This window comes from Anguilla anguilla, chromosome 8, assembly GCF_013347855.1.
Source record: "Anguilla anguilla isolate fAngAng1 chromosome 8, fAngAng1.pri, whole genome shotgun sequence".
In the NCBI taxonomy this organism is placed as follows: Eukaryota; Metazoa; Chordata; class Actinopteri; order Anguilliformes; family Anguillidae; genus Anguilla; species Anguilla anguilla.
In genome coordinates this window covers 48,370,355-48,391,971 of record NC_049208.1, presented here as the reverse complement: position 1 = coordinate 48,391,971, position 21,617 = coordinate 48,370,355, and the positions used below count along the sequence as shown (strand labels likewise).

The 21,617-nt window shown below is 42.6% G+C and overlaps 2 protein-coding genes and 1 pseudogene across 4 annotated transcripts; 2 read left to right on the top strand and 1 right to left on the bottom strand.

The window, feature by feature from the left end:
- The first annotated feature begins 4,860 nt into the window (after positions 1-4,860).
- On the top strand, positions 4,861-7,648 carry LOC118234679 (annotated as a pseudogene).
- Positions 7,649-7,841: 193 nt separating this feature from the next.
- On the top strand, positions 7,842-11,570 carry LOC118234678 (protein rapunzel-like). 2 transcript variants are annotated; one of them, XM_035431386.1, is made up of 2 exons: positions 7,842-8,089; positions 9,908-11,570. In XM_035431386.1, the coding sequence occupies exon 2, from the start codon at positions 9,922-9,924 to the stop codon at positions 11,101-11,103; it is 1,182 nt and encodes a 393-aa protein (XP_035287277.1). In that variant the 5' UTR covers positions 7,842-8,089; positions 9,908-9,921; the 3' UTR covers positions 11,104-11,570. The 2 variants fall into 2 exon arrangements, with proteins under 2 accessions (XP_035287277.1, XP_035287279.1); XM_035431388.1 differs by lacking the exon at positions 7,842-8,089 and adding an exon at positions 8,124-9,057.
- A 1,756-nt stretch (positions 11,571-13,326) lies between these two features.
- LOC118233121 lies at positions 13,327-19,800 on the bottom strand. Of its 2 annotated transcripts, none has more exons than XM_035428490.1 (7): positions 19,472-19,800; positions 18,622-18,819; positions 17,357-17,473; positions 16,399-16,455; positions 15,826-16,056; positions 15,536-15,652; positions 13,327-14,249 (listed from the first exon to the last, which is right to left on the bottom strand). In XM_035428490.1, exons 2-7 carry the CDS (start codon positions 18,793-18,795, stop codon positions 14,190-14,192), a joined length of 756 nt encoding a protein of 251 aa, XP_035284381.1. In that variant the 5' UTR covers positions 18,796-18,819; positions 19,472-19,800; the 3' UTR covers positions 13,327-14,189. The 2 variants fall into 2 exon arrangements, with proteins under 2 accessions (XP_035284381.1, XP_035284382.1); XM_035428491.1 differs by having other exon boundaries at positions 13,327-14,246; positions 19,472-19,777.
- Between the last annotated feature and the right edge of the window lie 1,817 nt (positions 19,801-21,617).

Here is a 21,617-nt window from a genome sequence, read left to right as displayed (position 1 = left end):
ACATGTTAAAGTTAGGGAATTCCCATCAATGTTGATCAAACTGGTTCCTCCAAACTCTCGATGCTTCATGATAAAAATATATCACATGTATAACTATACACTCATATAATCAATATGTAATCCAATAAACCTATATCAGTAGTTGCAGCTAAGCTTATGGAAACGCAAGAAACCACAGTATCCACTGTAGAAAAAAAGCAAGAGAACGCAGAAGGCTTAAAAAAAACCACACTTACTCACTCAGCAGAAAACATTAATCAAATACTAACCATACACTTATATTTTTTGATCAACTGCTAATAAATGTGCTAGAAGATTAATATTTTACAGTGACCCCTATGTAACTTGTATGCTTAATGAAAAATTACAGGAGGCTGTGACTTGTATGCATAATGGAAAATTACAGAATAAAGACTAATACTTTTTTAAGGGAAAGTTGGGGTAACATTCCACAATAACGTTATCACCTAAGAACAGAAAATCATTGAGGTGCCAAGAAGGTCAGGTAGACCCAAGAGCAGGAAATCAAAATCATTGTGGTGCCAAGAAGAACAGATGGCTGGTATTTTTAGAAATGTGTTAAGGGGAGTTGTGGGGTACATTTGTGTATAAAATGAATGTAAAACTGACAATCGAGGTTCAATTCGGCAGAATTGATCCGGCTTTGTGCACTTGTGCAAATAAAGTCTAGCTTTTCTGAAGAGCTTGCTGCTGTGGTGTCTTTTCCCTCGTAAAATTGTTTTCTACAGATTGGTGATTGGATGTTGAATTCTGTCGGTTCCTAGACACGACAACACAAAGGCTGAACAGGAACACACCAATGCAAAGACACCAAAATCAATACTTATTTTGGCCCTCTGTGGGCACTCAACCACAAATTTTACAATTTAATTATAAACTACTTCATTTTCTGAGAATGGAACCTCTGTAGGAGCAGAACATCCTGTCTATGAGAACATATGAACGGAAGTGCAATATTAAGCCAATAAGACCCGATATAAAGCATGGTTTGCATTTTTCGGTAGAAAATATAAAGATGTCTGAGTATACTGGGAGTTATACTCTACAACATAAACAGGAAGCGATAGTCTAATTGGAGCACTTTGAACTCATCAGAAGCGTGAAAATATTTTTGCAATCTCCACTCATGAAGGAACCTTGTGTTAATTAGCATTAGGCTTCTGATGCCTGACTAACATTCCTGATCATTAATTACATTATGCTTCTGTACAATCAAAAGTTTGTATTTAAAATAGACAATTAAAATATATATATATATATTGTTGGAATGCTTAAAATTGTAAAACAAGTAATTAGTATATTGTATATCTTTGATAAACACTTGGCTTGCTAATGGAATACCTATGAAGATGTTTAAATCCATAAAGGATACTCCTTATGAAATTATGTATTTCATCCACAATTTGTATTTTAAATGCTGTCAAATGTATTGTCTGCATGCTGTGACTGATAATTCTGTGGAATAATGGTAGTATTGTTTTGGAATATTCAGTTACTATGTACATGTATTTGTTAACAGAATATTTTCACTTTTGCCTCAGTCTTCATTTTGCTTCATGTCATTGTAAATTTTGAGTGGCAAGATAACAGTGTCATTACTGATCTGAAAATAAAGAAAGTGTTACTGGCCTCAGGCCTAGGGGAACCTGTGCCTGTTACAAACCATGCTCCTTTAACACTGAAGGATGATAGAGAAGCGGACACAGTTACTGCGTGTAGTCGACTCTGGCACATATTTTATTTTCCTTTTCATTCCTTTTCTATTCCCATACAGTCACTTCAGCCATATTCCTCATTCAAGTTCATTAATCCAAAAATGCATTTTCACATTATTTCCATGAGAAAACTATAATTTACATTCATTGGTCTACATCTTTAAAAAAAAAAAAAAAAAAAAAAGGGGGGCTTTTTAAAATCTGGTTTCAGCTTATTCCCATTTGAAAATTGACCGGAATGAACAAAACTACAATCACTTAAATTCCACATGCCAGTATATTGGCGCCTCTGTATAGGGCTACTGCTGACTAACTAAAAGATAAAATGTTTATTTAACATTCGCAAATGAACTTTGCACAGGAACCGCGTGCCGCAACAACGAAAAGGAATGCGTAGCTACGGTGCCGCCATCACAGGAAAACACCCCCGCTCTTTCTCTTCAGCTAATCCACTAGCCTGCACAAGTTAGAAAACCTCTGTAAATATGCTGATACCGCACAGCTTGCTAGTTTGGCAGTTTGAGTTCATGACTAACAGACAGTGTTTTGCATGTGTCAGTAACGTGGAATTTTTGTACGTTGAAAACGTGTTTTAATCAGATATCATTTATATTTGTACTGTTTGTTATGATAAACTGTGCTTATTAGGCGATAATAGTAATACATATATGAACGTAGGTTGTGACAGACATGTATAAACATAAATGCATTCAAACGCACATAGCCTACACTCTGAAAGAAAGACCTAGGCATGGATTCAATTATTTTTCCTTTACCATGAATAAATGAAAGTGTACATCATATTTTTAAATGGAAGTGGTTTTAATGGGCTATTGTACATGACAGACCTACTAATTGTTTGTATGTTGGTAGAGGATCTATAGGGCCAGATAACTTTAATTTAGAAATGTGGTGTTGCAGGGGAGCTAGAGTAGCCTAGTTAAAAAGTAGTTATCAGTACAGGTGCAGAGGTATACCTGGCGTGAAGAAGTCATGACATTCCAGAGTGTGACAAAATGTTATCTATTATGAGTTGAATTAACACTGGACATTTTGCCCAGAAAAGAAAAGGCCAGTAATGGCAAAGCAAAGTCTAGCCTTCTCTAATTTAACTGTCTACTAAAAGTGTCCCAAATTAAGTGCAGTTGAGGTCATGAAACCAGAATGTCAGTGTGGTGTGGGTCAAAAACAAAAGATGCCCCAGGTAGCACAGTGCACATTCTTACAGTTCCTGGGTTCCCATGCCAGAGGTATTGGTCATCGGCCACTTCACGCTCACACAAAAAGCCAGTCAGTACAGAGTACCAGTAAAAAGGCACGTAACAGTGAAGAGGTGTGTAACACCCCGACTTGCAAACATTGGCTGTTTGGTGGCACCAATAGCCTACTCCGAACAGACGTGGGAAATGTTGACCATGTAAATAACGGGTACATTGTTAAAATACGCAGATCACCATGGCACCGTTGGAGGTGATGAACCGATCGTAATTTGATGTCTGACGCGTAAGTACGTGACTGGCCGTCTGCGACGACGTTGTCCCTGCTTGGGATGTGGCATTTCAAATGCCTCCAAAAGGATACTCTACCATACAGTATCACCTGCCGACTGGAGTTTTTTATGCGCTGGAGAGAGACAAGGGGGTGTTTGTCAGTGAGTACCATTTTGGAGGCAGAACAGAAGTAAACCTCAATGTTCTGCAAGCCAAGGCCAGGGCTTCCTTCTCCACAGTGGAGGATCCGTGCTGTGTTGACTGAACTTCTCAGAGAAGCAGACAGGATTCTCAACACCACAAGAGTCTGACTGTAGAAGGACAGCACCGGCCCCAAGATCGCTCACAACCTCAGCCTTTTTTATTTGTATTTTTTTTTAAACATTTTTATAGTATTTTCCCAACTTTAATTTCTGCCCGTCACCAGTAATCGGTATAGCCCTGGCAGTTGGCCCTTACAGAAGAAATTGGCTGTCTGTATGGTCATTTGTAATGAGAAAGCCAGTTTCAACATATGGGCCAACTGGCAGTGTCATACCTGCACTTAACGTTAGCCAGATACTGTAAAGAATTAGAAATGACTCATTTTCATAAAACAAGAACAGACAAAAATTGGCCTATGCCATAAGGAACCCTTTCTCTTAAATTAGTTCGCCCGTCACCCCACCCCCACCCCAAATACCCATCACTGCCTCCCTCATAGAGCACCACAAATACCTGAAACTGTGAAAGTTTTTCACTTAGTTAATACACAAGATCATAAAGATGTTTGTTGATGAGAGCAAGACATTCCTGATTATGCATGGATTAATTTGCTGCATTTGCACACCCTTTGTAAGAAAGTTTTTGTCTAATTTACAAATCTGTGTATATTCATAACACAGCACGTACATGTATACATGTGAAATTGAGTTCTGTTGACGCAGTGCTCCGTCTTTGCCACCAGGTAGCGACAAAATAATTGGAAAGAATGGATTCTGCATAACATGCATCATAGCAACTAGTTCAATGTCTGTGTGTGCATTTAAAATACATAAATATCTATGGGTATCTACATAAATATCTATTGGTTTTTTACACTTAAGTAGCATAGTTAGTTCAAGGGTAAACAGGCCTGGTGCTACTATAATAATAATAATAATAATAATAATATGGCCCTTTCACAAGCTTTATATAGGAGGATGGCCCACATTAGACTGAATTGTAAAGCAGAGCAGCATGCTTCTCAGGGTGGCCAAAGCTCCACAAAGAAAGATTTGTGAACATTATCCTCAGTACCAATCAGCATTTTGGAATTAGCTCAGGGCAAATGGGTCACAGTCAAAAAAAAACCCATAAAAGTTATCCATCAACAGTTAGAGATGAGAGAAAATATGCTCCCAATGCTGTGGTCAGAATATGCAGGCCCTAAAATGCACCACTCATGCACCATCGCTTATTTGCTGACCACAAGAAAAGGGGAACAAAAGTGTGTGTATCTGTTATGAATGTTGTCTATGCTTTGTATCTCATTAAAAATGATATAACAAAATAAAATTGTACAAAAAGAAAAGGAAAAAGTGGACACTTGTGAAACAAACAAAAAAAACCTACCCACTTAGTTTGCCTATTTTTGCTCTGTGCTTTTTTCTGGTGTGCAAAGCATTGGAGAAGTGTTCTCAGAACGTTCACTGGCTCAGCTCCAGCCCCCGTCTGTATGGAGCAGGCAACTTGGGGGGTGGGGACCCGGGGTGGGGGTGGAAAAATGAACAGTGTAGAAGAATGGGTGCTGAACAACAAGAGCAAGTTGGAGAAAGGGGCAGAGCTCCTGGGACACGGGTGCGAGGCGCTGGCTGGCACCGTGGGGAAGCTCCACCCCCCTCCTGGAGGCCTCCGCCAAGATCCTCCACAACCCGGAGAGCGAGGAGGCCTGCAGGGGCCTGCAGGGCCAGCTCCGCAGCCTGGACCACGCGCTGGCCGGCCTTGGGGAGGAAATGGCCGCCGTCACCCGGGAGACGCAGAGGTCCTCCATGAACAAGCAGAACTTTGACCGTGAGGTGCAGGTGATTCACTTTTATCCTTGTTTAACCTGAAGCGTTTGACGGACAATTATTGATTACATTAGATTACATTACATTTATTTGGCAGACGCTTTTATCCAAAGCAACGTCGAGGAAGTGCATACCAAAGGTCAATGGAACAACTACAAAACACAGGTCCGATAAGGTACAGTATTCATTTTGTACTCATAGCCATGAACACATTAAGTCCAGTTTACACAGTGGGCATTACTCTCTGACATAAATCTATGCCAAGTCAAACTAAGAGGCATGACAAGCTACAACGTCAAGAAAATGATACAAAGTACAATTAGTGCTGGATGAAGGTACATGTAACATGAAAGTGGCAAAGGAGGTCCATGTGTAGCAGAGTGGTGATAGTTAGTCCAGGTACAGTCTGAAGAGGAGAGTCTTCAGACCATGATGGAAGATGGGCAATGACTGAGTGATTTACACAGACTAGATACTACGTGTATGTAGTATTTTTTTTTATTTTTTACTGCCAATAAAGCTAGAATATTGGGTAGATATTTAGTGACGTAATTCAAGTTCTATACTTTACCCCACTTCAGAGGAATCAAACACGTAATCTTTGAGCTACCAGCCCAGTTCCTAACCATTGTGCTACAGCTGCATACAGTGCTACAGCTGCATACAGCATACAGAGATGCGTGGTGCAGGGTTGTAAGGCAACTGCCTCTCAAGCCATACGCCAGTCTGAGGTTCGATCCCCTGCCATGGCACCTTCTGAGCTGTGTTAGTTTCTCTGCTTTCTACCAGTCTGAATAAAGAAAAAATAAATTTCAAAAATAATATACAAATAGAGGGTGAACTGTCTGCTTGTTCTTTTAGTATATTGAAAATACACACACACACACACACTAACATAAGAAATAAAATATAGGCTACTTTGCAGGTGGCACAGAGATATAAACCATTCTCAAAAAGAGGCTAGCAACCCATAGTACACATTAATTTCATGCCAGCAAATTCATATTAAACAACCCACAGGTGATCAGCCAGTATGAGATGTTCTGGGACTTCCCTGAGGCCAAGCCTGCGTTCAGGGTGAGAAGGAGGGAGAGGCTCCTGCTCCTTTTCGAGAGCACAGGGGCTGACCTGAGCCTGGAGGCCCTGTACAGCGCAGTGGGGGGGTCCGCCGCGGGCAGGTAGCCCCTCCTGGACACGGTGGTGGCGGTGGAGCAGAGGGGCCGGCGGGGGCGGTGGAGGAGTTCTGCGCCCGGCTGAAGAGGCTCTTCCTGGCGGGCGCGGAGGGGGGAGGGGTCCCCGGCGGCGGGGGGGCAGCTGGTGCAGAAGTGGCAGGAGGGGCTGGAGGAGGTAGAGGAGCAGGCCAGGCCAAGGAGGACGTGGAGCAGAAGCTCATCGGGGAGCCGGGGGGCTCAGACGCCCGGCTGGTCCGGACCCTGCTGGACCTCCTTTCCCGGGAGTACGACTGGGTCTCCTGGTCCGTCTGCGCCGTCATGCACAGGGGCGTGTTCCTGTGGGACTGGCTGGCCGGGAGGGAGTACCGCGGCCACACCGCCGGGCGCGGCGGCTTCTTCGACGTCCTCCTGACCGCCAGCGACGTCCTGGTGCAGGTGTCCTTCAGCGTGGCGCCTCGGCCCCGTCGACAAGAGCCGGCGGAAGCTGAAGGGGAAGGTGGGAGGCGTGGTTGTGTCGCTCGGCGACGGCCTATCGGATTGCGCCGTGCACGCCATCAGCCACTACAGAGAGGTGGCCGAGACCAACACCTTTCCGGAGGGCTGCTACTACCACAGGAAGCACCGGAGAGCCTACTTGTGCATCCACTCCAAGTAATCTGGACTGGGAGCGGGGTGTCTACTGTGCTGATAGCTGTCCTGTCATAAATTATTTTTTTATTTTTTAGTCATATAAATGTTTATTGCTTGTTTATTGCTAGTACAAACAGTCACGATCTATGAAGGATATTGTGCAACACAGATATATTTTGTGATTAGGTTCTTACTGCTTGTCAAAGCAGTTAACAACACATCATTTTGTATTTTGTTCTAGTTATTCTCCATAAGCAGAAATGGCAGAAGTTTACCAGAAATATTTTTTGTATAGAAGTACAAAATAGAGTTTAAAACTAATTTCAGCACAAAACATTGCCACTGTATCTTGGCTGTGGAGGGACAACTATAATTTTAAATTAATATTAGTATACATTTTTATTAATATCAGTCTGTGGTGGAAAAAAATGCATGCAGAGTCCTTCACAACGGTGAACAAATAAGCTCTGTACTAATCATTTCTCTTTTATACTTTGTTCAAAAAAGTATTCTGTATTTATCAGACACTCTTGTTTTCTGCACTTGCATCTAGATGAATACTGTTGCTAAATAAACTTAACCTTCTTTTATTTCTCTGGCCATCAATATAAATGTTATAATTTAGTATTTAGTACCTGCTTAGTTCTTTTAGCAACGTGCATAAAAATGTTGCACTGGATATTAACTTCTGTTGCTTGAAATTTTTCAACAAACTGTCATGGCAATAACACACGCACACGTGCGCGCACACACATATGCCAATATATTTAATATACAGACGTATCATACGGATCAAGTACAGGGCAGGCAGGACCACAGCAATGAACTGGAGAGCTTATGCTATTGCACTGCTCAGCAAAATCAGGATAACAGCGCGAGGGCAGGGCTTCGAAGTTAACTTTGTCGTCTTTTCTCTTTAGATAGGGTGTGTCTCAATTTTTCCAGCCCTGTAGCCTGTCCACAAGACAAAAAGCTAAACTCGAAACCAGGGGATAAACCTGCAGATTTGCATTACTACAGAATTCCACACAGTAAGTTTGTTTCGTTCCTATTCGTCGCATATTTTAAGATTCGGTAGTCTTTTTGTTCCGCTGGTTTCGTCAATCTGAACTACAGTTTGCGACTTCCCTCTGCTCTTTCAAGCGCATTGGTGAATGTTTAGGGATGTTTTCGATACAGTAAAATACACGACAGCCTACGAAACAATGTAAAATAGAAAATGGCGGTACTGTTCATAGTTAACCAACTTGTCAGTTTCTGTCAGGAAATGTGTGACTTTTCGTTCGTATGATCCCCACATAGTCGCCTTATTGAGGTATATTAGCATATAGATCCGAACTAATACGAATTAAATATTTGTTCACTGTTGTTACAAAAAGAACGGCCACATTCATTCGTCCTGGAAAAAGCAGTAAGACAGTTGGTTGTCTTCAGCAAAACATCTTGTCTGGGACATCAAGTGTGAAGACAACGTCCATTTTAGTTGAAAATGCGGCTGTGATAAGTGAGGACACTCGGTGCTTATTGCTCATTGCTACTAAGCGGCGGAATTCTGTGTATTCAGGGTTCTGCCGTAGTTGGGTTTGGTTGGTCTAGTTTATTACAGCGTAGGCCTATCTGTAGACATCTTATAACTTTCCTCACCCGTCCTCATTGACGCTCCAGGAACAACTGGCCTGGTGTTTGTCACCCCTAATGTAAATTTGTTTATTTCTCCACCAATCATTACAGGTACACAGGGCACATTAGATATACCAGAGACGGTTTTAGCAGTCTTCGTTTTATTGTAATGCTAATACAATTGAGGACAGTAGGCAATGCAAGGTATATCACAGCTCTGCTGCTTCTTGATTAAGATAGTGTATGCTAATAAAATTAAGCAAAAAATCTTTTAGAAGTTCGCTCTTAAACCCACACTTCAACAGTATTCCGACTTGGGAGCCTGTTTTCCTCCTTTCCACAAATACTCAACTTCCCACAAGCTGGTTTCTTCCATTTTGTAAGTACCAAGAAATGATTCTGATAAGCAGAAATGCTGCTCAGGTGGCTGCTTGTGTAGTGTTGCATTGTGGGAACTGTAGTTTTATGAACCAAAACTTACCTTTCTAAATGCTGGGCAGCTTTACTTGCATTTAGACAATTTGGCAGACTTCCTGTCTTCAGTGTTGCCACAGTGCATACAACAGGAAATAGGTTTTGAGAACGGCAGTCAAAAATATATGGGCAGCTTGTTCGATTTCCACATGGATTTGCCGATCTTCTCATGGAACAATCCTTGACCAATGTTAAATTCATCAGGAAACAAAATAATATTTAGTATCAAGCATCTTCAATCAAATTTGTTGATCTTCAATCATCAAGTAAAATGTTTTGGTCGAATTAGAATAAGCGATCCCGATCTAATCCCGTTCATTTATTTATGCTCTTATTTTGTACATGCCACAATATTTAAGCTTTTTATGTTAGCAAATAGCTAAATTGTGCTTCTGTGAAAAATACTATAAAAATCTAAAATTGCTTTTGGGAGTTCATGTTTTTATCACTGCTGGATTTTTAGTCTTCAAGACTTAGGTGTTTCGAGAATTGCGCTCCACTCACTGACCAGAGTCCAAATCAATATCACACCCTGCAGCAAGCTCTGTAATTCATCAAAAATCCAAGTTTTCTGGTTTCCTGGCCAAAAACGAAATAATGTTTAAACTATACTGAAAATTTTGGAGTTGAACAAACACTCGGTTGAGAAAATAAATTCCATTGGAATGCAGGCCACAAACAATAAACCTAATGTCTGTGCCGTTTCCTCACACGAGAGAGCTTGACATGGTTTTTTCTCCCCTGATCTACTCCAGAGAGAGCACCTAAGATGGCTGTCCAGCTGCAGAGGATGATTGCAGACAAGAAGGACGTGGTGGAGACTGTGATGGAGGTGTTTGAGAAAGGAGCAGAGGTGTTGGCCAGCATTGCTGGGGACCTCTTCCCAATCTTCTCCATTGTGGCCCCTGTGGTGCAGCTGGCCCTGAACAACGTGGAGAGCAAGGAGGCAGAGTTCATGAAGGCGCAGTTCCAGAAGGTGCGAGAGCGGCTGGAGGTCGTCTCCGAGGAGATCCGCCGCGTCGACCAGGAGATCAGGAAGAGCGGGGCGGACGCCGCCTACTTCTCGGTGGAGGAGAACCTGAGCAATCAGTTCCGCAAGTTCATGGACGTCCTAAACGCCAAGCCCAAGTTCCGGGAGGTCAAGAAGAAGATCTTTCTGGAGCACTTTGCAAAGACCGGGGGTGACAAGAACCTGCACACCCTGTACGGCGCTGTGACAGGGGACAACTTCTCTGGGGAGTCGGTGCTGGAGATCACCCTCAACTACCACGAAAAGAGTCGCCGGGCCGTGGAGGAATTCTGCGCCCGTCTGAAGAACCTCTTCTGCCTGGGGCTCATCGCCCTGGTGGGCCAGGCGGCTCTGAAGGGGACCGGTGAGGAGGAGGACATCCTGAAGGACTGGGGGGAGAGGATGAACGTGGTCCAGACGAAGATGGACGTCGTCATCCAGGACTGCATCACCAGTTTCCCGGAGCAGGCCCAAATAGACACCCGGCGCCTGGTGAGGGATCGAGGGGAGCAGACCAACCAAGAGCTGGCCGACTCGGTCTTGGAGGCCTTGGGGCGCAAGTACGACTGGGTGCGCTGGTCCGTGCGGGTGTACAGGCCCCCCTCAAGCCTGCTAGGCAGCAAGAAGGACTTCCAGTGCCCGGTGGGGAAGAGCCGCTTCCAGGAGACGGAGCCAGAGGGGAAGCTGACTGTGGCGGTGTCCTACAGCGCCTCCCCCGAGCCCCTGGACAAGCCCCTGATCCGCCGGCTGCTGGTGGAGCAGAAGAAGCAGACGCCGTCGCCGCCGGCGGTGGCAGAGATGCTGTTCGAGCAGGTGCCCGTCGCTTCCATCCACGTGATCTCCACGGCCGCCAAGGACCTGGCCTTCTCCTGGAACTTCGCCGATGAGCTCCTCTTTTGGGAGGAGCACAAGAAGCTCTATGTTTGTGTGCATTCTGCCTAAAGGAACAGGGGGCAGGGCAGGGTGAGGGGTCCAGGGGGAGGGTATGTCCTCTTTTGATGGCCAGTTGTAAGATCTTCAAATACTCCAAAAAAAAATAAAAGGCTATTACTCAAATGGACATAGCTAGATGTGGAAGTAGTGCCAAAAGATAGATCACTATCTTTTTTGTTATTAATACTACAAGGCTAGTGTGGCATGTCAAAAATGTTATCCTTAGCTGTTTCATAAATCTCTGACTGTGTGTGTGTGTGTGTTCCAAAGGGCTTGACTGCACGTGAATCCATTGCTATGCTTTTTGAAAAGAACAATATTTCATTTCAAATTCAGAGCTGGTACCAACATGGAGCTGCATGCACTGTACTTCACTGCACTCTCACAGAACCACCTTCCTTAAGCAGTTGTTGTTATACATTTATAAGACATTAAATTGCAGACCAATATAATATTTCTGTTGCTTAAGAACAAAATGGTGGCTCCTTTTGTTGCTGTTGTTGACCGTGACTTACCTTCTTTTTTTATTATTGCCATCTGAATAGAAAAGTTTATTGCTGAATCTCTGCTTTCAGGAAATTTCAACACCAACTCCTGGAATGAAAGCTTGCTGAGAATCTTACACCTCAGTCCAGAAAAGTAAACCCTTCTTTAGATAACTTTCCATAAAGTCTTCGCCTGACATCTCAAGTGAGCTTAATACAGTTTGCGAATGCACAGTTCCCATGGGGGTTGTGTGTTTGCCTTGCACTAGATATTTTTGTTTTGTTCTGAATGTTTAATGAGGTGTGGGAATCACACGGTGGCTGTCAGTGTATTTACTAGTTAGCTTTGCACCTGAAAGTCTGAAACTTGCAATTCATTTACCCAGTACAGCTGGTGTGAAACAAGACATGATGGTAATCTAATGGTGAGTGTTAGAGGATAGTTCAACTACATTAATTTAACTAGTAGTTTAATTCAATTTTGTAGTTTTACTTTTTTGTCATTACTTTTTTGTCATTTTTAAGTGTAGTTAACTATGGGAACTATCAACTACTCTTGGCCCTAAATTTTTTTTTTCTCATTCTTTTGACTAAATACTACTACCTCTTCTCTCTCTTTTCCCTCTAATCCTGATTGGTAGGAAGCAGTTTGTTCCACTATAGCTGCCTGTGGTCAACTGCTAAATGCCACACATTGTTGGTTCCCCCCATGGAGCTGTATAGTGGTTCTCCTAGTGTGCAAAAAGAAGTCAGTGCTCACACGTACATCGGCTCTGGGGAACATGATAATGATCATCTGTCCATTATCTATACCCGCTTATCCTGGGCATGGTCGTGGGAGGTGCTGGAGCCTATCCCAGCGTGCATTGGGTGAGAAGCAGGAATACACCCTGGACAGGCCGTCGATCTATTGCAGGGCATACACACCATTCACTCACACACTCATACCTATAGGTAATTTTAGTGTCTCCAATCAGCCTACCTGCATGTCTTTGGACTGTGGGAGGAAACTGGAGTACCCGAAGGAAACCCATGGGGACACGGTGAGAACATGCATTTACATGACTCTCCACACAGAGAGTCAAGCTGAGAATCGAACCCACAACCGTCTTGCTGTGAGGCGACGGTGCTACCCACTGCACCACTGTAAATGTATTTTTAATTACATTTTTCGAGTAATTGTAGTTTCACAAGCTACATTTATCTTTAGGCTAGCTTTGTTGTAACTCAGCTACTTTCAGTATGTGAAGTAATGTGGTAGTTTGTACATCTGTGATTTCTGAGTAGTTTCCCTAAGACTGCATATGTAGTGTCTTTGTATGTGACTTTCCAGTATTTAACTTTAACTGTATTTCTGTTAATAAGGACGCCTGACTTTATTATATCAGATCCAGGATAACTGCATTGTGTTACCACTTAAGGATCAATAATTTCAAAATGCGTAGCAGAGTTTTTCAGCGGGAGTTGAAAGTGGTGGGCCTTAAATTAGGGTGGGAAATCAAATGTCCTTTTTAATAATCTGATAAATACAAAACAAGACCAGGTTAAAACATAGTATATGGCTGGACCGGCCAACCAATGGTGTGAAGTCATAACTCAACCGACCAATGGTGTAACTTCATCACTCAGTCACAGACATTCGCGTTTGTAGGGCTGGCCCCGCTGTTGCGGTCTAGCAAAAAAAAAAAAGATTTATGTACACCTACTGCGACAGCTGCTTCAGAAAAGAAAAACTATATCACGTAAGTCCTGCAGAATGCATCACGTAGAAGCGGATTTATTTAATTATACATACAACATTCAGAAATGTAGGCATTCATCAGTAGAAAAAAGGGATTATTATTGGTTGAAAAACGACATTGTCTAATTAGTAAGAGACTTGCAGGACACACTAATTTTCCCATTTGGCAAAAGAGATTTAATTTGTTCACGAACCCAGAAAAAAGACATTTGTATAACATATCGGAAATGAATGCATCCATATAAGTGCCCATAATTTCAGGCAGACAGGCAGGTTTTTTAGTTAAAAATGTATAGATATGTAGACCCGCCCCATTTTGTTGTTTTCCCCCAGGCTTTCTACAGCTCTGCTCTGACAACTGATCAATTCATGTATTGAAAAGATGCGAGTTGTATAACTACATACATATTACTGCAGAGACTTAAATGCCAAAACAATCTCCAGAAAATGTTTTATTAGACTTCTTTACGCAAACGTCCTTGTATCGTTAAAGCCAGAGACAAATGGCTTGGTGCTATGCCTTTTTCATGAGCTATCTTCCAAAAAAGGTATAAATGTATAAAAACAGAGAAATACCAAGTGCTATATATCAAATGCTCGTGGCTCCTTTGGCATAGATTCACTTCTGCAGAGAAAGTCAAATTGAAGATTATTTCAGTGTGCATCCAAAATCTTTTCTAATCATAGGCCTAACATCCGAAGAAGAAATGCATGTCAATTCTGTTGTAGTTTTGAGTAAAATCGTTTTGATACTCCACGGGGCACTTTAATGAATTTGTCACAGAAGCAGCGATAGAGGCTTTGCAGTATCTAGATACACAGGCAAAAGTGATCACTGATTGGTGTCAGTAGTTAAGGCGGGGCTTCCTCTAAGCAACGTGATTGGCTGTCACCTCCTCCATGAGTGGCTGCTGAACCTCAGGGACCTGTTTTGAGATATAGCACAAGACCAGACCAGCACGTCAATTAAACATTCAACACACACACACACACACACACGTCCACACAATAATTTATTGCTATACTTGTGAGGACTGCCCATTGACTACATTCATTCATTCGTAACCTCTAACCCTAACCCTAACCACTACATGCCTAACCTTAACCTAATTGTAACCCTAACCCTAAGTCCTAACCCTAAGTCAGCCTCTTGAACTTGTGGGGACCAGCAAAAGGTGCCCACCTTGCATACTTTTCCTCATCTTTCTATTCTTGTAGGGACATTTGGTTCTCACAAAGATAGTAATACCTGTCCACACACACACACACACACACAACTTGGGTCAGGTACTTTAATTGAAATAATGTAATGCCTTTGTCAGGACAGTGAGGATTGAGTAAAATGTTTTCATCTTCTGAATCCAGCCATTTGAACAGCTAACACCCTCACTTAATGTTCGGCCCTCTGAATACTTACACAAGTGCATCAACAGTTAAAACTTGTCACTTATCCAACATATAATATATATGTTTATTTGATTTAATTTGGTCATTATTAAAAGTATTATCAGTTAAATTGCCTAATTTGTTGATAGGCAGACCAACCTCTTGGATCAACCTCCCAATATGTTAGGAGACTTTTTAGAATACTAGGCTGTCTTTTAGCTTTTGCATTCTGTTCTGTGATCAAGCAGTGGTTTGGCTTTTTACTTCATTCATTTCTTGCCTGACTGTACCCTCTCCATTCATTATTCGTTAAGGTAATCTGAATATTATTTTTGCAATTTAATAAATTCCTTAATTTGAATCTGGTTGTGAGTTGTACACTTTATTAAAGTTGATCCAACAGATTTCTCTGCCTATCAACTAATTCGGCGATTTAATTGATAATGAATATATTTAAATAAAAACCAAACTAAATCAAATAAATTTATTTTGATTGTTGATGCACTTTTGATCGGTATTCAGCGTGCCGGACGCCAAACGAGGGCGTTAACTGCCAGAACTACTTGATCCAGAACATACACACATTTTACTTACTGTCCCGACACTTTACTATATGTGGTCCCGTACATTTCTTGAAAATTTGATGGAAAGTGCTTCAAAGTTCAAAGTATTTTTACCCAGGTCTGACACACAGACTAAGACAGCCCTCAGCTTGCAATCCACAAGGACTGGCCTTTTAAAAAATAAAGAAATAGATAACTGTGCTCTATTTTCACTTTCAAACACCGACTGACACAGTATGGCAGTGCTGTGTTTTTGGACATCTTACCTTCTCCTCGTCCTTCTTCTTCAGTGCCTTGATCGCCAAAACCGCCACGCTGATGCTGACACAGAGCTGGAGAACAGCAGTGACCAGCAGCAACACCTTCACGCCCATCGCTACGGGCTGAGAGAGGGGGAACAATCAATCAAGTGCCACTGACGGAGAGCATGTGGTTTGCGTCCGCTATTACGCTTGGTGAATGGTGAACATTCTCCTTCGCCGCTTATCAAAATTAGCCTACTGCTTCAAACCAGAGAATAGCGCATTTGATGCAGGGCGGTGATGTGAAAACCTACCAGTACGGTACGCTCGTACATCCGGCACAACTTCAGGTTTGGGTTATTCGCTTTCCGTGCCAAGTCTGTCAAGTTCACGGTACCGTAATATCCGTAGTTGCGGTAGTCGTTGTAATCGCCACGTTCATAGCACATCCTGCCAAACACCACCCCTTCGTCCACCGCGTAGAACACGATCGCGACCACAGCAAAGATTGCACTTGCCATATTAACAACCCCGGTCAGGAACACCTGTTGAACCCAATCAGAGAACAGCTGTCTTCCCTCTACAGGTCCAAGGACAACTTCCATTCTCCCACCCATTGTGCATTGGAACCCAGTCGTTAGCTAACATTAGCCACACACAGGGAAGTTCTTCTTTCAAAGGCTGTGTGCTCATACTGTGCACCTAGTACTGTACATCCAAACAAGTAAACGCTTCTAGAAGCCTCTTTTTCAAAATGAAATTAGAAAATTCTGAAACATATATCTAGGCTAGATATAACAGCTACAAGACGATGAGAGCAGATGTCATTAAAGCTGTGTGTGGAGAGAGACAGCCCATTCCAAGCACAAAAGAGCTGGACTACTTACCAAGCAAGGGCTCGGAAACCTTTCGCCAAAAATGGTAAATATCCCAGACATAATGAACTGTCAAAACAGAAGAAATTATTGTTGCTTAAATTCACTGGTAATTTAACCATAGGTGGAAATCATTAACTTAGTCTACTGCTACCAATTTAATAGGCACACTTTATAAAATATTCAGCAAGACTGAACTTGGGGTAGTTGGTGGCTTTAGATTTGTTTTTAATTCTTAGGTTTTAATTCAGCTATTTACAAGAAAATAAAGTGTCATCTTTCTATGATCAGACTGGTGTACCAACAGCCAGAATCCCCATTTACTTTGAGCTTCTTACGACTAAGAACATATAGTATCCCAGCTAACACAAAATGTTCTCAGTGTTACTGGAATGTTTAATCAACGTTGTAGCATTACGACTACATGGCAGTGACATTGTGTGAATGTTTTGCGTTAGCTGGGATGCTAGTTCTGCTTACTGTAGACCAGTGGTCCTCAATCCTGCACCTGGACAGCGACAGAGTCTGCATGTTTTTGTTCTCGGCTAAGATCAGGAAACGATTCGGACCAAAAAAACCAGCTGACTTGAGTTAGCTATGTAATCAACAGCTTTAATCGATCAGTTGCCGTGCTACACACGTGCTAATTACTCATTAGCAACAAAAGCTAGCTCATTTACATTACAGTCATTTAGCAGACGCTCTTATCCAGAGCGACTTACACAACTTTTACATAGCATTCTTATATTGTATCCATTTATACAGCTGGATATATACTGAAGCACTTTCGGTTAAGCACCTTGCTCAAGGGTACAACGGCAGTGTCCTACCCGGGAATCGAACCTGTGACCTTTCGGTTACAAGCCCAGTTCCTCACCCACTGTGCTACACTCAAGACCAGGACTAAGGACCAGTGCTGTAGACCAACACGTTCAAATGGATCCGTGTTAAATGAAAAAGGCAGACTCACAGTGGCTCCCAGCCAGTAGGGGGCGTTGATGTAGTACATGAAATAGGGGCCGTTGTACAGGCTCAAGAGGATTGCTCCAAAACCGATGGTTAAGAGTCCCACCATGATCTGCACCGTCTGTGAGAGGACAACAGGATGAGGAAATACGTTGGTTCATTCCACTCACACGTGCGTGAGGAGAGATATCACACACACACAAGCACGCACATGCACAAGCACACACACAAGTACAAGTACAAGCACGGACGGACACACACACGCGCGTACGTGCAACAGTGGAGAGATTCCGCGCGTGCACACACACACACAGTCACGCTCACACGCACACGTGGGACAGAGGAGAGATTACACACAGTGGAGGAGAGGCTGGGCCTCTGTGCCAAAGGCTTCAGGCTCCCTCCCCCCCCCCCCGAAATGCCATAGTAACTATGTGAGCCCTGCAAACTGTATAAACGGGACATCTGCAAACAGGGGCACCTCCAAGGATTTTGAGGCCCCATGAAAGGATTTCACATTGGGCCCCACTACCCCTGGCCTCCACAATTAGAACACAAATTTTGAGGGCCCCTGATGGGCAGGGCCCTTGGAATAATCCTAATACCCCCACCCCCCATCATCCCATGCAAAAACAGTTCATTTCCCATGATAATGCTGCCTGTGTATATAATATTTTTCACTTTGATATGTTGTAAAAATAAGCTCTTTGTATATTACTTTTAGTTATGACTATATACAGACCAAAGCTCTCCCTTACAAAGGCACCAAAGGAATAACTGTGAAATGAAACTCTGGGAAAGCATTTGGTTGGACATGCAAACCACTTCATCAAAGAAAATGCTAAAAGTAAACTTTACACAGGGAATGAATAAGCTACCTTTCCATAAATAGTCCCAGATATCTTGATCTGTGTGGTATATTAAATGCTAACAGTGATTTAAACTGCTCAGAATATGTATTCACTTATTTTCACAGAGAAGCTCAATGTGCATTATTAAGGAACGGCAATATTGGGAAGGTGGGTATGCCATCCAGCCAAGTTACGCCCTGGCGGGGGCATGCCCCATACCTATACAGCACCGAGAGTTTGGCACTTTTCAGGGTTCCCCACAGAAATAACCGCAACAGCCACAGACTCTCGGCCCTTAAAAAATTAATTTAATGTACATTCTGTGTGTGTGCGTGTACGTGTGTGTGCGTGTACGTGCGTGCATGTGTGTGTGGGCACCTGTGTGTGCGTGGAGGGGGGAGGGGGGCATAACACTCACTGCTAATGACGACACGGTGCCAACCATGACCTTCCGGATTCTTCCAGACACCAGACATGTGGGACTGCAGCACAAGTTCCCCAGGATCTGGCACAGTAAGGGGCATGAGCTTTCTGTGTCAGAGGTCATAGTGAAGATTGTGGTACCCTCACTCTTTGTCACAGAAAAAGCCATCCTGGCTGGATCCTGTCACACCGTCTAAAGGAAGGAGAGGGTTTAAAATCCATTACAACATCAGGAACAGTTCTTTCTGTTAGTGTACATGAAGATACGGTGAAGGGCTTGGGTGTGTTCCTAGTTGCACAAAGCTGTTGGTTGTAAACAAGAAGTGTGTGTGTGTGTGTGTGTTTGTAAATAGGAAAATCTTTTTGATGTTCTACTTTTTAAATTGTATGTTTCGATAAGTTCTCATTTTAGGGTTTTTATTCCAGTGTGTCTCACGTTTGAACTTCATGAACAATCCAGAATCCGTGTTTGAGAACAGAAAAAACTAGGCCAGCAGGTTTTTGTTGTGGTTGCATGCGAGCATTCGCATATTTTACTGCAAGGAAGTGCTACGTTCACTTCCTTGTAGTAAAGATCCAACAATGTTTTCTCTTCTGAATGAGACAAAGAAACTCCAAAGTCCAAAACAGGATTCAGAGTTTTTCGTCTTGGGGTCAGTGGCGTAACACAAATATTTGTGCAAAAATGAAAGATCATCGCAATTAATCATCAACAATGACCTCAGAAACAAGCAGAGACCAACTGCCAGCCTGAAACCAAATCTGCGCCATAATATCCTGTTTCTTTATGTCCCTCGGCCTCCTATGCATTTCTGAACAGCAACAGCGCTCTGTGCTTCTCTCACCTGTTCCTGCTTTCCGGCAATAAGGCACTCTTGCACTGCGAATGTTTCTGTCGCACTTTTCTGCGAAGATCCTTCCGGAGCAGGAGGAGTTTGGATGTGAGAGCTCTCCCTCCGCTCTTCACTGGCCAGCTGCTGGGGTAATGTGAATCTCTCCTCCTCTGCCTGTGATTGGTTAATCTCTGCCTTTGTGATTGGACAATCTCTGCTTGTAACCGGAGTCTCAAATGATCTTGCAGAGATAACAGTACGATGAAATGCTTTTTTTTCTTTTTTACGAGAAACCCAGCCTATGTATTTTTCTGTAACTGCAGGTATCTTACCAGGAAGTAGATTTTAGGCAAGCACCCCGTTGTTTCTACCCACGCTGACACTGCACACAAGTTGCTTAAGCCGCGTTTCCACCAAAAGTACCCGGAACTTTTAGTCCCAGGAAATACTTTTCAAGGAACTAAAAGGTTCCTTCAGCCCATTGTTGTCTGCGTTTCCACCGCGGTCTAAAGTCCCGCGAAGATTAGGCAAATTAGCCCACTGACGTATGAAAAAGCGACGTTGTCGTCAGTCCATCTGTCCTATGATTTCTTCTGTAACCCCATACTACCACCGAAGTAGCCTACATTATTTTCTAATAACCGGGACAGCCCGGAGGGTTTTATTCCACTTATATACAACGGGTTACCAACAATGATTATATATGGTTACTTTTGCATTTATTGATTTTTATCGATTTAATCACATGGAATTGAAATATTCTTCTGCAGCCGTTTGGGCATATTTAATCCTTTTCAAGCAAAACTGTCGTTGGTATTTGAACTTGGACCGTTGTTATGCAACAAACAGGATATAACAGGCCAATAGTCAGATTGTAACTGTTTTATATATCCTCTCAAACACATTCATTATGTTTTTATGCGAACATTCGCTTTCATGTCTTGACATCCGAAGCGACAGAATGCATTCACATTTCCAATATAACTGGCAACAACAGCAGAAAACATGCACACGTTGTAAACAATTTGCTGTTTGATTACTTTCTCATCGTCAATTCCATATAGGCTATCGCAAAATGACAAGAATAGAACGAAACCTCGGACTTGCGTGAAAATTTAAATTAGTAGTGGTACAGCCACCGTTTGCTTTCCTTCGAAGTTACTGCTAGCCGAGCAGCGAAGTGTGCCCTCCAGATGCGAACCATGCACCATAAATTAGTCCATAGTCTTCCTGGTCTTTTGTGGAATTGAAGAATGGCAGAGTAAAATTGCGGCAGTCTGAAAAAGCTAAAGGGACGATTACTAGAATTAACCTGTTATTTTACCCTGACAAAAAGTGCGGAAGGTGATTTCCAGTTTGCTTTTACTGTATCACCAATGTGAATTACGCAGAACTACCGCATACCTCACATAACTGTATCAAACGTTTTGAGTCAATTACAACGGGCTAACAAAGAAAATCCGGAAGAAAATATTCAGCAACCGAATTAATCCGTTTGAATGTTTTGGTACGTAATATGCTGTCCCAGCACGAATGCTTAGCATTTTATAAAATGAATACTAAAGCAAGAAAAGAACAGAAGAGCACACGTTATAATTCCAAGACGTTGGCAGGCTATAACCAAAACTAGGCTACTGCGCCGCATAACATACAGGGGGCAGGGCAGGGTGAGGGGTCCAGGGGGAGGGTATGTCCTCTTTTGATGGCCAGTGGTAAGATCTTCAAATACTCCAAAAAAAAAGGCTATTGCTCAAATGGGCATAGCTAGATGTGTAAGTAGTGCCAAAAGATAGATCACTATCTTTTTTGTTATTAATACTACAAGGCTAGTGTGGCATGACTAAAATTTTATCCTTAGCTGTTTCATAAATCTCTGGCTGTGTGTGTGTGTGTGTGTGTGTTCCAAAGGGCTTGATTGCACATGAATCCATTGCTATGCTTTTTGAAAAGAACAATATTTCATTTCAAATTCAGAGGTGGTACCAACATGGAGCTGCATGCACTGTACTTCACTGCACTCTCACAGAACCACCTTCCTTAAGCAGTTGTTATACGTTTATAAGACATTAAATTGCAGACCAATATAATATTTCTGTTGCTTAAGAACAAAATGGTGGCTCCTTTTGTTGCTGTTGTTGACTGTGACTTACCTTCTTTT